At 31.8% G+C, this 16,376-nt stretch overlaps 1 protein-coding gene across 2 annotated transcripts in view; it reads right to left on the minus strand.

Annotated features, from left to right (window-relative positions):
* LOC137619184 (uncharacterized) overlaps positions 1-16,376 on the minus strand; it is an 814,382-nt gene that overhangs the window by 38,869 nt on the left and 759,137 nt on the right. For both annotated transcript variants that reach the window (XM_068349372.1, XM_068349377.1), the window contains exon 3: positions 11,899-11,970. In XM_068349372.1, coding sequence (XP_068205473.1) covers positions 11,899-11,970 — 72 coding nt within the window. The remainder of the gene's footprint in view (positions 1-11,898; positions 11,971-16,376) is intronic.

The following is a 16,376-nucleotide window of genomic DNA, read 5'->3' on the forward strand; positions in this document are numbered from 1 at the left end:
TAGGACAACACCGTATCTTTCAATTTAATAACACCAATGTTTTCTATGATCAGTAAAATCTGTGACGACCTAATCAATAGTATTCATATATATTTTTTCACCAATAAGATTCTTTTTCTAATAGGGAATTGCTCCAGAGATAGTTCATCTCTGAACTAGACTTGAACACACTGGCATCATATATATGATGCTCAATTCATATCAATCTGGCATGTATTATAATACTTCTTGGATAGTAAGGTCTTCCTAATACCTATTTAAATACCCCCAACCTCTTTATCATACTGATTATCCACAACCATTGCCTTTGATTCTTTTCATGTAACGAAGTTTCCTTAAAATACTCTGCTCGATCTTTATTACGTTGTTACTTCTTTCATAATAAGTCACATATCTCACTCATTCAAGCTTGTTTTATCCCAAATAAACTATGAAAATCTTTGTTATCTCATTTGCATTTGATATTAACACACGTAAAGAGTTATATCTACAATCCCTTCATTCATTCGTATTTTTTTTTCTTAAAAAAAGTTCTCTTCTAATACTTTTACATAAATCCATTGCAATCTAACTACTTCCTTAAACTGCACTATGATTCGTCTCTTCTCTAGTCCTACCAACGCCAACCTACTGTATGAGCTATTACTTAAATTTTACCACTATCAATACTAATATTCCTTGCGCATCCTCCTAACATTTTTATCTTTACAACCTTTCTCTGCCTAACTTCTGTTGGCAAATTTTTCATCATAGGCACTACACACTTTTACGCTCTTTTACACCCTTTCATTTTTTACTAGTCTCTGCAACGTTTCTTCATGACTACCATCTAAAATGTATCATTTACATACATAAATGTCTCTACATTCTTGGCACGATATTTTATCCTTAGTTTAGCAATTTAAAAGTCTAAAGCTATAATATAATCCATATGGATCTTCAAAATTTTAAAGACTGCGAATGATTCTTAGAGTTTTAAGGAATGAAATTATTTCAGGTGAGAAGCGCACAACGGTGACTCCTATCAGATAAAGGACGTCAGCTGAGAACTGTTTAGTCTCAAATGCCTAAAATGGGGACACAAAAATTGGAAAAATCATCTTAGTTTACCAAAATAGAGGTATACACATTACAAATTTACAGAAACATGGAGTTGACGTAAAGATAAAGTCCTCGCATGCTGCATGGCTTTTGAACTACAGAAAATATTTATTGTAAACCATTACCATACTTTACATGTACAAACTGTGAGCCTTACTTTACCTCTTACAAGGGCATTTTATTGGTCTTCTTTGTTAGTTTGTTTAACTATTTGCCATTAATTTTGTTAGTTGTAATAGACACAAAATTATGTGGGAATTTTAAAAAAATTTGATAGTGGGGGTTTTAATGATTAGCAATAAATGGTTATATTTTGAGAAAAATAAAGGATCTTACGTTTATTCTTAGCTAAGCTTTGGTGTCTGAACGCTTTTGTCTAAAAGTGCAAAATGTGAGAATAATTGGAGACCAAACACTTTCCAACTCTTTCTTATCATTGACATACAGTGCATGGGAAATAGAAGTTTTATGGATGACGCAGGCCAGCATTCTTTATATGATCTCTCCAGTTTAATGTAGACACAAAATTAACGTATCTTAGAAGTGACTATTACGAATGATATTTCTAGAGTATTAGAACTTAAATGAAACAAGAATTTACGTACAATGAAAATGTTTAACGACATTTTATCTATATTACTTATGTACATGGAAATTTCTAATTTTCAGTAGAAGAGAGGAACGTTTTTATAAAGTCCCGTATTGGATCGAAGCAAATACTGGTCAAATAAAGTATCCTCCGTTATCTAATGAACATCTTATATAAGAAGAAGGGAAAACTAACGATAGTTATGAAATTATAAAAAAAAAGATTCTCAGACACCATATCCAAACACAAAAGCCAAATTAGTATTCATAAAATCAGATTAGAAAATATGCAATTAGAATGGCAAAGAAGATACGAAGTACAACGATATCCACGATAATGGAACGCAGGAGAATTGTACAAAAAATCATCATGACTTACATTGAGAAACCAACGATTTACACACTCTCAAATTAAAGAAAATATAGCATTTTGTAAGAAATATCAGTGTCATAGAATTGCGAGCATATACTGTATATGTATATATATATATATATATATATATATATATATATATTATATATATATATATATATATTATATATGTATATATATAATATATATATATATATATATAATATTGTATATATAATAATATATATATATAGTATATATAATATATATATATATTATATATATGTATGTATGTATATGTATATATATGTATGTATATATATATATATCTATATATTATATATATATATATATATATATATATATATATATGTATATATAATAAATGAATAATATATATATATATATATATATACTGTATATATGTATAAAATAAACATATATATATATATATATATATATATATATTATATATATATACATACATATTAGAGAAGTCTTGAAGTCCATAATTCATTGAAGCAAAAAAATCAGTCAATACATTGAAGAAATTAGTAATCTCCATAAATACTTTAGTAAGGTTACTTAAGTCCTGTATTAAACATATATATACATATATATATATATATATATATATATATATATATATATATATATTTATATATATACATACATATTAGAGAAGTCTTGAAGTCCATAATTCATTGAAGCAAAAAAATCAGTCAATACATTGAAGAAATTAGTAATCTCCATAAATACTTTAGTAAGGTTACTTAAGTCCTGTATTAAGTTGATAGCTAAGTTCTCAGCTAATCCCTTTATATAATTTATTGAAGGACTCAAAATTTTTTTTTGTGTGTAATCCAAACTAATTCGAAGAAATTTACCCTGAACGAAAGGGTACCTGAAATGGATAAAGAATAATGTTGCCCCCATATCTCAAAAGGTTGTTCTAGGAATAATATGGTCAGAAATGGATCCAAGTACTGTAAAAGTACATTTTTGTACCACAAAAGGAGACAATCAAACTTTTCGCTCGTTTTGTATAACAGTATTCGTATTTTTCTATGTCTCCATAGTTGCTGAGCCTCCTCGGCATCTGGGCCACAAAGGAAGTATCTCTGTAGGACCGGCTTAATTAGATATCAAATTACTAATACCCAGTGCGATATGGTCAGCGATGATGGTCAAGTAAGCAAGTTGTTAAAAGACATAGAAAATTAATATAAAAACTCCAAGAAATATAGAAAAATGCATGTATATGTAAAGTAGTCGACCTGAAAAATAGCGAAACATTCAAATAAACCAATAGCAGTTTATAAATGCTGTAAAATTCATGGCACAAGACATGAATTCTCTATACAATATTGTAGGATCTCCAATGGTCAAGCATCGATGTGAAACGTTATGGCGGTGGGGGCGGGATTTGTTTAAAAGCGAGATCAGCAAAGGAATGAACGAAGTTTGGTAACAGCCAGAGTGACAATATAGTCTCTCTAAAATATACGGACACTTCAATAATGATATAACATTGCAAGCGAAATAAAAATTCTCTCTGACACCATTGCAAACTGAAATGTTTACAAGTCTTGCAGAAAAGGAAATCTTTGACTCAACAGATACACGAAATATTGGCAAAATTCGTATTCATCAAGCACAGCGCCAACAATGAATCATGCGGTGATGGAATTTACAGATCAGCATATCATTTTAGTAGCAGTCAGAGTCAAACTCATTGAGTTTACCACAAAGTGATAATCTTTAAATTTCCGTTAAATTTAGCTGTTTTCTTCTAGAAAACAACTGCAGCAAGAGCTGTAAAGATTTGTTAACAAGGACAGTAATCATGCCCCTGGGGAAGACCAAAAAACGGCAAAAAGTATCGGAACGGTTCCCTTTCGAACACTAGACACGATAGACCTACGGTTGCTAAAAATACCATCAATAAGAACGTCATACTGCAGGTCCGAAGGACTAGGGTCAACTGATACCTTAATCGTGATTCAATATTGATCCATTTTAACCCTTCTATAGTTTAACTGTCGCAGCATTGACATAATATGTGAAAAATGTAGCTATATTCCTTGCTATCTCCAAGAAAATCCCAACTATATTTGTCAAAGTTGTCTTGGTCGTAACTAGATAGTTCTAAATAATGTCAATTACTTTATTTCTTCCTGTAAGCTTAGCTGATGTCAGGAGTCAAGTGTCTATAAATTCATAAGCCTGGTCATAACTTTCACTGTTTATAACCTTATCGGAAACTGAAATGATTGCAATTTCAAGTAGACTTTGCACTTGACTGTAAAATTACTGCTTTTTCTTATTCGTCATAGATAATGATTTTCTTAAATGAAGTACAGTTAAGTAGATGAAAGAAAAGTTTCAGAAATATCTTTCCAATGAATAATGCTAAACACCCCTATAGATATTCTCCAAGCTGACTGTTTATGTTGACCTAACCCTTTTAAATATTTTTCTGTGTAAAATCACATCCGTTGCAACGAGTTTTTTTTTTTTCTTTTTTTTTTTTTTTTTTTACTGACCAGTCTTAATCAAGATGCTCTGCTTAGTTTTGTGAAGTTTGTACACTATGAGGACCACTCATTTTTTTAGTCCGACTATCGTGTAAATATGGTCTATACTCTGGCAAATTCAACTTTAATTGGGTAAATTCACTGAAATGTAGTACAACTAAGGAAAGGTATGAGTGACTATTCAAGTGAAATATGAATGGATGAGTAAACCGGGGCTGATAATGCACCTTTCGGAAAAAACCGAAGTGACTCTTGAGAATTATTTTCCCAATCAAGTTAACAGAAAAATGCAGTCGTGGTGACCTTTAATAAAGTCTGAGTAAAGCTAAACGGAGGGAAGAACTCTATCATAGGAATAGAAAGCCTTTACCCGCCTGCATTGAATACAAAGATGAATGAAGAGTATCACTAGATAAAAGATCACCAATAACCATATAGATCTGGATAAGTTACTCAGTACTCATCAGGTCTATTATATTGACCTACAGCTAGTTTATGAAGAGAGCGAAGAAAATATGATAAATAACATAGCATGTCTTTCCGAGAGAATTCAGTTACTAGAACTCTCCCGTAAAACATCTGCTTTGCCCTTTACCACATTTCTTCCTTTTCCCTCACAAACTGGCTGCAGACCTGGCGAACTTAATTTATATGACATTAGCAGCAAAAGCAGGATCAAAGAAGTTCGATGAAACACTATAAATCTGGAAGAAGGGAATGGCATTGATATTCAACCGGGGATATGGATATAATGTGTGTCTATATAGAATATAAAATGTCTCGAACAACGCCAAAACATCTAGTTCTATTTTCATAAGATAAGATTGTACAAAATACTACAAACGATCATCGGATGGCAACTTCACATATTTCTTGAAAAACTATAAAACTTTATATTACAGAAGATATAAAAAGAACCTTAGATACAATATCAAATACACTAATCATCATAGGCGCAATTGCAATAGACGCTAGCTGGATGGATTAGAGCCGGAAATATTTGTTTATAAAGAAAAAAATATGGTTTTAATGGATCTGATGGTTAAACTACCCTCCCGAAAGGAAACTGATTGTGATAACATAATGTAAAGTTTATGAAGGCCAAAAATCACCAGAATTTCTGTCAAATTCACATTGAAAAGTGGAAGATGAGCAACACTTATGTTTTTCAGTGTTTGTGTTCACCGCATTGACCTTTTCACCTTAACAGGTACAAATAAACAGACAATGGTCATGACTTTCTAGCAGGAACCAAATATGGGAAATAACATAAAATTTAGGGTACAAAAGCATACCTAATAAGATCATTAGAATCAGAATAAAATCATTAAAATAAATCTTCCATTTAAAAACGAGTTGGACTCCTAGTGATTAGTATCAATGGCTTCCTTAATTGAATGTGGACCCCTACATTACTTTGAGCTAAAAGTTGCAATATTATCACCAGTGGTATATGATTCATTCATACTAAAACGTTAACTGATAAAAGTCTCAATACAGAAATGAAAAATCTGAAATCTTCAAAACATTTTTAAAAGTATTATTATTATTATTATTATTATTATTATTATTATTATTATTATTATTATTATTATTATTATTATTATTATTATTATTATTATTATTTCATAAGATCTGCGATGATTGGGATTTCATTGTTGCTCTACTAGGCTCCTCTGGGTGTGACAAAAATCCATATTCTGCATCTCTAAAATAATTCCCTCTCGCGCTTGCTCTCATATCTATATCCGCTCCACATCACAAGAGATGGATAACGACATTCAAATATTTTCGGAGAACGAAGCCTCATTATGGAACCAAGCCATTCCTCTTATCAAGACTATTGACATACGATCGCTTTGATCTTTTATTTATAGAAGAGAGACCGAGCGAGAAACACTCATTCCAGCGTATTCTATAGCATAAGGTTTTTTTTCATGAGATTATACACACACACAAATATATATATATATATATATATATATATATATATATATATATATATATATATATATATATATATATATTTCTGCATGAGTTCAAGTTCAAGAACTTATAACTGTATATTATTACATGTATACATAAACGCTTGAATGTGAATATACCTGGTTTTATATATTCCAAATTAAAATATTTCAGTTAAATAAGAAAAGCAATAAACGGGTGTGTGACAAACTGGTACTTGAACGGTTGAATCCTTGCTGAATGCCCTGTGCAAAATACCATGCTTGATATATATCCTTTCTATTCAATTTATGCAGTCCTGTCTACGTCTTCATCATCTCCTTCTTCATAGTGCTTCTACCAATTATAGTTTATTTCCAGCATTCTTTCATCCTCCATTTTTTCTACTTGATTAGATTACATCAAAATATTCTGATATCTTTCTTCATTTTAGCGAAACGTTTAGTACCTTTACCTATCTATGCCTTTCTCAATCTCTCAACTCTTCTTATGCCATCAATATTTTGCAAACCGTTATTTCAAAAAATTCAGCTTGTTCATGTCATTAACATTTCACTTCTATAAAGGGAAGTTGCCTCAACAATACTTTCATACAATTAATTTGTGATTTCATAGGTACTCCAAGTCCCTTTCCGATCTCTTACATATACCCAGTTGGCTATCTTGCCTTAACTATTCAATGACTTTTCTACCATCTTACATAATATTTACTCCCACATTTTTATGGCAATTAACAATTCTATTTTTTTTTTCTGATATTCTTATTATTATTCACTGGTTCATATTCCTGAATTCCATTCACCCTAATAACAATACTCACTATTATTCTCAAATTTAACGTCTAACAAACAATCTGAAATTAAATTCTCTGCCGTTTGTCTTCCCTATACCCAATCATTGGCAAATATCAGCCATTTCACTTCCATTCGAGAATAACTCCATCTACAAAGTTATCAAAAACATGGAGATATAACACACCAATGTTTCAAAACCAATTTTACACTAAACCAATTATTCTCCTGATTGTATAATATTTACACAATTTGCGTTCAGCATGATTTCAGACTTTTCACAGAACCGTTTCATAATAATTATTTAATCCAAGCACCAACTTCTTTTCCTAAACTTGCTTTAATCTTATTATTTCTATTCTTTTATACTCTGTCTTATTTTCTTAATAACAATCACACGGTTCACTTTTTCTCTCATAACAAATATTATGACTCTTTAATGCTCAAAGTCACCTCTATCCCATCCACTTCTTATCTACCCCATTCATTCCTGCGGGAGCCGCTCCCTAATCAACCCATTCCTTGCTATCTCTGGTTAACCAGTCATATCACGCAGTCATGATCAAACATCAACCATTAAACTTTGTAAATGATCCAGATCCGGTTCTGGATCCGGATACTAGATCTGGATCTGCATTTTCACCATTTTAAAGATAACGTCAAAACAAATTGACGGATTTTGGCCTAATTTCCACCAAAGATAGATCTTAGGCCATCGACAACTCCATTAACCATTGGTGGTCTGAAATCTCTGATTATTATTATTATTATTATTATTATTATTATTATTATTATTATTATTATTATTATTATTATTATTATTATTATTATTTGAAATGCCAATTTTTTTTTTAAGATATCTCACCCATTCCCTAACCATAGAATTCGGAGCGGGGGTGGGGGTGGGGGTACTGGGGGAGCAGGTGATATTTTCGGCGGTGGGGTCAATAACTCCCATGCCATTAAATATATTCAAATAAAATTTTATGGGATTATATATATATATATATATATATATATATATATATATATATATATATATATATATATATATATATATATAAGGGTTGTTCCTGAAAAATCAGTGAGGAGGAGTAAACTACTCATATAGTTTTACATATATCAAAATATTTTCGCTGGATTTGATGTGTGTTATGTGAACTACATTCATACCAGTTTTCTTATTGATACTTGGAATAGAAAAGTCATAGTAGCCATTTTTTCGATATCCGCGGGAGGCTGATTTTAAGCGGGGCAGTAAATTACTTATAGAATACTTCACACATCTAGATGAAATTTTCAAGGATATATGGGATAGATATTTACTTTGTCCATACCAATTTGGAGGTTGATATCTACCATAGAAAAGCCATAGAAAACGTTTATTTCGGTATAGGTTGAATGGTTATTTTTGGCGATGGAGTAAATTGTTCCTAGAATAATTCACGTATCCAAATGAAAATTTCAGTGATTGATATTAACAATAGTTTTTCTGTGTCTGCCAAATTTCACGGTAATATATACAATTGAAAAGACACAGCTATCATGCAGCCTTCCTAATTATGGTGTTAAATGTAGTAACATTACAGTGAATTGCGTGATAGTGAGCGACATCTACGAGGGAAAATGCCAAACTCATAAACTATATACGTCCCGAGCTACACCTGTTGGTTATTATTAGAACTCCACACAAGTGGAGTTCTACTGTTATTATTCATATTCTTATTATTATACAAGTGGATCTCTATTGTTATTACTCATATTCTTTTTATTAGAATTCCTCACAAATGGAGTTCTATTGTTATTACTCATATTCTTCTTATTATTATTTTTCTCCGGTCTTTGATCATTATTAACTCAGCCAACTTTAAAGCATTTGCTTTCAAACACGAGCAGTGGTTTGACCCATATGGGAGAAGTATAAATCAAGAAAATCGTGCATGTGCATGCAAAGCCCTCTACAGTATGCACAAAGGAAAAATCATTAAAAAATGATTGCTCTTCGAGATCTCAAGAACGGTTCCATCGAATGCCTTGGACTATGATCTACTGTAGAGCAGGCGTACGTTCATGCGAATTTTGTCGAGTAGTTTCTGAAATATCATGAAATAAAAACGGCTGCCACAAGGTCAAACACGCTAAATCAGAAACTACTTGGCTGATTTGAACCAAATTTGGTGAAAATGTAGAGGGTAATAAGACGACATATACTCTGCAATATCAATGATATTGACCTTAACCTCAAGGTCATAGGACGATTTAAGAAAAACGAATAAAAAAGAAGAAGCTAAATCTACGGTGTTATCCAGCCGATTTCTCACAAGATTTCATCTGAGCCTTAAAAGTAGGGGATAGGTGGCGTTTCAATGCAACCTAGATAGTAAAATGCTTATTTCTGTCTTAAGAAGTGCAGTTTAGGTCCCTTTGTAGGCCTATAATCAATAATATACTATTTCCAATCTTTCTATTGTCTCAATATCCCTAAGAGCAAATTATTGGCAAATGCTGTGTGGAGTTCTTTTTAAGAATTGCTTCAGCAATTCTAATGTTCTCTAGTTATCATTATTGTTATTATTATAACTTTTATTATTATTATTATTATTATTATTATTATTATTATTATTATTATTATTATTATTATTATTATTATTATTATTATTATTATTATTGTCGTGAACGAAGTGAGTGACCTTATATGAAATGCCAAATTTTTTCTGAAGATATCTCACCCAACCCATAGCCCAGTCATTCCCTAACCATAGATTTCGGAGCGGGGGTGGGGGAGGAGCAGCCAATACGTTCGGAGGCAGGGTCAATTACTTTTATACCAAAACATATATTCAAATGAAATTTTAAGGGATGATTCAAATATGTATATTTATATATATATATATATATATATATATATATGTATATATACATACACACACACACACACACACACACACATATATATATATATATATATATATATATATACTGTATATATATGTATATATATAAATATATGAAGATGAAATGAAACAATCTTTACGTTAACTTAAAAATTCATTAATAATCATAACTAACTACTTTTGACCAGCGCCGATGACTAGGATAATTTTGCAGGTCTCATGAGATTAATGCTACTGTAGTTTGGAGATTTGATACTCATACTACTTTATAGCAGAAGGAATCTTGGGCTTTCTTATATGATCAAAGATTAAGGAAGATTCTCAAAATGTGATTAGTCTTTGAAGAATTTGACGATCGCTTAAGATACGATAAAAAATATTATTAATAGTTGAACCCCGTTATTTTTGTAACAGATGTTTTGCTTCAGGGCATTCAGCCTTTTCAGTTGAGTCCTGTTGCAGTTGAAATAATGTAAAAGAGGGTAAGGAATGGACAGCTCTGGCAATGTTTAGGCCTTCTGTTATTAGCGTCTGAGTTAAAGATATTTTATTAGGCACTACGATATTAGGAGAGTAGTTGAATAATAATAACAATATCTGTCATTTGATAGGTAGTAGGTTGGCCAGGGCACCAGCCACCAGTTGAAATACTACTGCTAGAGAGTTATGGGGTCTTTTGACTGGCCAGACAGTACTACATTGGATCTTTCTCTCTGGTTACGGTTCATTTTCCCGTTGCCTACACACGAACACACAGCGAATAGCCGGGCCTATTCTTTACTTATTCTCTTCTGTCCTCATACAACTGACAATACTGATTACCAAATAATTCTTCTTCACCTAAGTGGTTACTGCACTGTAATTGTTCATGGCCCCTTTACTCTTGTTAAGGGTAGGAGACTCTCTTTAGCTATGGTCAGTAGCTCCTCTAGGAGAACACTCCAAAATTAAACCATTGTTCTCTAGTCTTGGGTAGTGCCATAGCTTCTGTACAATGGCCTTCCACTGTCTTGGGTTAGAGTTCTCTTGCTTGCGGGTACGCTGTTCTGTCTTGTTTCTCTTCCTCTTGTTTTTTAAAGATTTTATAGTTTATATAGAAGATATTTATTTGATTGTTGTTACTCTTCTTAAAGAAAATATTTTTTCTTGTTTGCTTTCCTCACTGGGCTATTTTCCCTGTTGGAGCCCCTGGGCTTATAGCATCCTGCTTTTTCAACTAGGGTTGTAGCTTAGCAAGTAATAATAATAATAATAATAATAATAATAATAATAATAATAATAATAATAATTGATAACATAGAAATTTCCGCAAGGTGTCTTGTATTTTGTCACCATATGATGAAGAGTTTTAATCTTTAGATTTTGTAGATTTTGCATTTTTTTTTTCATTTGAAATATTTCCTCCACAAGTCAATTCTTTTTAGTTTTAATTTTCACGCAATACATATATGATTATGTTGGGCTCAAACTTTTGCTGGAGAATAATGCCAAGAGAAGATTACTATTACTATAAATTAATTCGAAGTCCAACCTTTTATTATTATGTATAAAAAAACCCCGGGTTTATTTGGCGTAGGTAACATAAACTTTTGCTGAAGTCATTTATTTCTTATTTAATTTCCTATATTTCTAGGTTAACTATAAACAAGGGAAGTTTCCTAAGGACTTGCCTGCAGAACTCGGAGTTTCAAGGTGTCGATCGTAACCCAGATGTCGGGGTTGACCATATACGTAGGCGCCATCTGTTGAAAAAAGGTTTCGAGTTAGATAAGAATTTACATAGTTCCAAGTTAGTTGTAATAAAAACGTCCTAAGATTCATACTTAGGTAAATGAATATCCTAAACTTCTATGTCTTGCCAACGCTTGTTTCATTAGAGAGAGAGAGAGAGAGAGAGAGAGAGAGAGAGAGAGAGAGAGAGAGAGAGAGAGAGAGAGAGAGAGAGTATTATGGTAGCATACCTGGTCAATTCGCCAATGCCCCAACTTACGTGCTCTATTGCGTAGCAACCTAAGGTTGGTACAAAAACGTACTGGCTCTACATATCTTGGAAATATAAAAAATTCATTATTTTGCTTATAGTTTTCCAACCGTTATAAAAACTCTTAAAAAACATATAAATATCAATAGTCGTCCACGTATAGATGTTGAAATAATTGTAGGACCTACATCGGATAACTGCCAATTCCCCAGTACGGCTTGGTAAAAAAAAAAAAATACTGAATTCATGGCAAAGAGAAAAGGATCATTTATTTCGCTCAGGATTTCCTGATTTTTAGTAAGTCATTGACAAATATTGCACCAACAGAGACAAAAAATCTCTAGAAGTGCATAATAGTTGGCATTGCAAAATTTTGATAAAAATCTCAAATACAAGGCAGAGTTAGCAAAATCATTGAAAAGTATTGAGTAGTGGATGTTTTCTTTTATTTTATAAAGAATTGGTAGTTTGTCCAAAATATTTGCCTATATTTTACGGAATGGTAAATCATATTTTTTAGTACTAAAGTAACATATAGACTGAATCATTCTGGACCACAAGGTATTAGGTTGGCCAGGGCACCAGCCACCCGTTGAGATACTACCCCTAGAGAGTTATTGGGTCCTTTGATAGGTAAGGGAGTACTACGTTAGATCCTTTCTCTGGTTACAGTTCATTTTGTCTTTGCCTACACATACACCGAATAATTTGGCCTATTCTTTATACATTCTTCTCTGTGCTCATACATCTGACAACACTCAGATTACCAAACAATTCTTCTTCAGTGGCTACTTTCCTCTTGGTAAGAGTAGAAGAGACTCTACAGCTATGGAAAGCAGCTTTTCTAGGAAAAGGACACTCCAAAATCAAACCATTGCTCTCTAGTCTTGGGTAGTGCCATAGCATCTGTACCATGGCATTCCACTGTCTTGGATTAGAGTACTCTTGCTTGAGGGTACACTCGGGCACGCTGTATTTCTTTTCCTCTTGTTTTTTGAAGTTTTATAGATTACTGTATATAAGTATGGTCTAATTTAATGTTGTGATTGTTCCTGAAATATTTTATTTTAATTGTTCATTACTTCTCAAATAGTTTGTTTATTTCTTTGTTTCCTCTCCTCACTGGGCCATTTTTCCCTGTTGGAGTCCTTAGGCTTATAACATCTTGCTTTTCCTACTAGAATTATAGCTTAGTTTATAATAATAATAATAATAATAATAATAATAATAAAGATGCAAAAAAAAAAAGTCTTGAGATGCAAGTAGGAAATATTAAGAAAACTTGCGACAAGAAGCTTGCTCCAGTTAATCGTAGTGCTACAGTTCGCTTTTCCATACCTGACTATGATAAAGGTTGTCGAGATTTTCGAAATGTTTTGGCCGTCATCTTTGATGTTGAAGACGGTTTATTTTGGCTTAGCATGATTCAAGGGATTTTTATATAAACAACTTTATACCAGATCTCAATTTACTGTTTGCAAAAAGCTATTATTAGCTTTGGAAGAAATCCTAATGGATAAGAAAAAAAAAATATCCCTTTGGCCAGCAGCATTCCAACAATCGACAAGAACTGGACAACGTTTTCTAAATATTTATGTAAAACAAAATGTCTTACAAAAATGTTGTTTCAAGAGAAATTTATTATGCAATTCAAAATATCATTCGAGCTTAGATTTTTATAATAAATAAAATGTAACATTTAACAATGCTTACTAATAATTACATATTTCTTTTATATTGAACATGTTTCAGTTTTTTACTCAATAGTGTTAAACTTACGTACACTGACGCATTCTGTAGAGTTCCTAGGTATTGTAGAAATTACATAGGTACAGTTTGTAATGTCAGAACATATAATTATTTCATACTTTGCCTAAATCTGCTATTTATTGTAAAGAGTATCCAGGCTTTCTACAAAGTAACAGAATTATAAACTTTAGCGCTAATACACACACATGTATGTATATATATATATATATATATATACACAAACACACACACACACACACACACACATATATATATATATATATATATATATATATGTTTATGTGTGTGTATGTGTGTGTGTCTGCCTATCTGTGCGAATTTATCTCATTTATTCATGATTTTCATTTATTCATATGAGCCACAAATACTGTACCTTTTCATATCAAATTCCCACTGCCTCGGGATCAGAGACCCAAGGGGAAATTGACTATTTGATAGTAACTGCTGGCCGGCCAAGGATTCGAACCCTGCCCAAGTTGAAACTGAGATTACTAATAGGTTGAGAATAACCTCTGTTTTGACTTGGTCAGGGTTCAAATCATTGGCCGCCGACCAGAAGCTATTCACAAAAAGTTAATTTCACCTAGTGGCTTAAAAATATATATATATATATATATATATATATATATACATATATATATATATATATATATATATACATATATATATATATATATATATATATATATATATATATATGAATGAATTTACATATCTATTTACTATTTAATTGGAATATTCAATGAATGATGATTTTGAAAAAAAAATATACGTATGCCCTATGCTTGAGAAGGTTTTCCTGTATAAGCATTTGATATTTATCATTATATTTGCCGCGCACAGAAATTTAATATATTATTTCCTGTTGTTATAAGAATAATTACATTTATTCTTAAATCACGGTTTTTTTTTTTTTTTTTTTTTTTTTTACAAAAATATTTTCTTATCACGAAATGTGAAAGGGTTAAATTTTACATTTTACGTCTATGTTTCTTTAAATACAGATAATAATTAATTTTTCTATAAATACGTTATGTACACTGTTACAATAACCGCTAATTTTAATCGGAAATTCTCCGTAAAAATATTCTGTTCTCAGCCGTCATTCAGTAAAATACAGGCGACCGTGATTTTTACCTTACTTTGTTAATATCTTTTACGGGTTGGTGACCATAATAACACCCATTTTCGTCAATGTACCCGTTTTTAAAACGGTAAATGCCCGGGAACATTTATTCCAGGATTTTTATCGTTTTTTTACGGCAAATATTTAACAGTGTAGTTAATGATGAAATACTGCATAAACTTTCTTGTATGGTATACGTGTATATCTCCAACATTCCAGACACCAAATGCTCTATTACAGAGATTTCATATTAATACATGGCTAGCAAAGCCTAATCTTCAAGACAAGAAGGAAGTGATATATCTCGTGAAGTAGAGTAGAGAAATGTTAATCCGGGGAGTGTTAGGGAAAATGCCGGTAATTAGCCTTGCAACAATGACTAACTTCCCTAACGTGAGGCGCACTTGTGTTTTAGACTAAAGGGAAACTATGATAACAAGAGTAAAGAAAGAACATTTCAAGCATGGTGCAAATTATGGGGCATGAAGTTGAATCCTAACAAAACTCCAAGCATGACTGTAAATAGGTCAACGACAGTGGCTCCTCAACATCCCGACCTCAGCATTGATAATGTCTCTTAAACTCAGTATGAATTTGAAATTTTAGTTGTGATTCTCGACAGAAAATGAATTTTGAGAAACACATTAGGTCTGTCTCCTCTTCAATTACACAAAAAATTAGCTTATTGACAAAGTCTTTCAAGATTTTTGGTGATTAATCTATTCTGAAGAAGTGTTCTAATTCTTTCATTCTGCCTTGTTTCCAGTATTGTTCTCCTGTCCGGTCTTCAGCTCCTGACTCTCATCTCAATTTGTTGGACCTGAATCTACAGTACAGTCTATTAAATTTCTTATTCCTAATCTAGATATTAATCTCTGGCAACGTCGTTCATTTAGTTCGTTATTTATGTTGCATATAACTTTTCATAATTCTGATCATCCTTTGCATTCAGATACTCCCGGACAGTACCATCCTGTTCATAATACTAGATATGCAGTTCATTCTAATCGTCATGCCTTCTCCACCATGATGCTTAATGCTTCACAGTATTCTATCATTTTTATTCCAACTGTGACTAAGTTCAAACTTGTAGCAAATGTTTTTATGTTGAACAGGCTAACATAAGTCTCTTTTTAAATAGTTTATATATGAAAGATTTGTTTCAATATTGCTACTGTTCTTAAAATATTTTATTTCAATTGTTCACTACTTCCCTTGTTTATTCATTTCCTTTCCTCACTAGGCTGTTTATTTTCCTGTAAGCCCTTGGG

Source organism: Palaemon carinicauda, chromosome 2 (assembly GCF_036898095.1).
Source record: "Palaemon carinicauda isolate YSFRI2023 chromosome 2, ASM3689809v2, whole genome shotgun sequence".
In the NCBI taxonomy this organism is placed as follows: domain Eukaryota; kingdom Metazoa; phylum Arthropoda; class Malacostraca; order Decapoda; family Palaemonidae; genus Palaemon; species Palaemon carinicauda.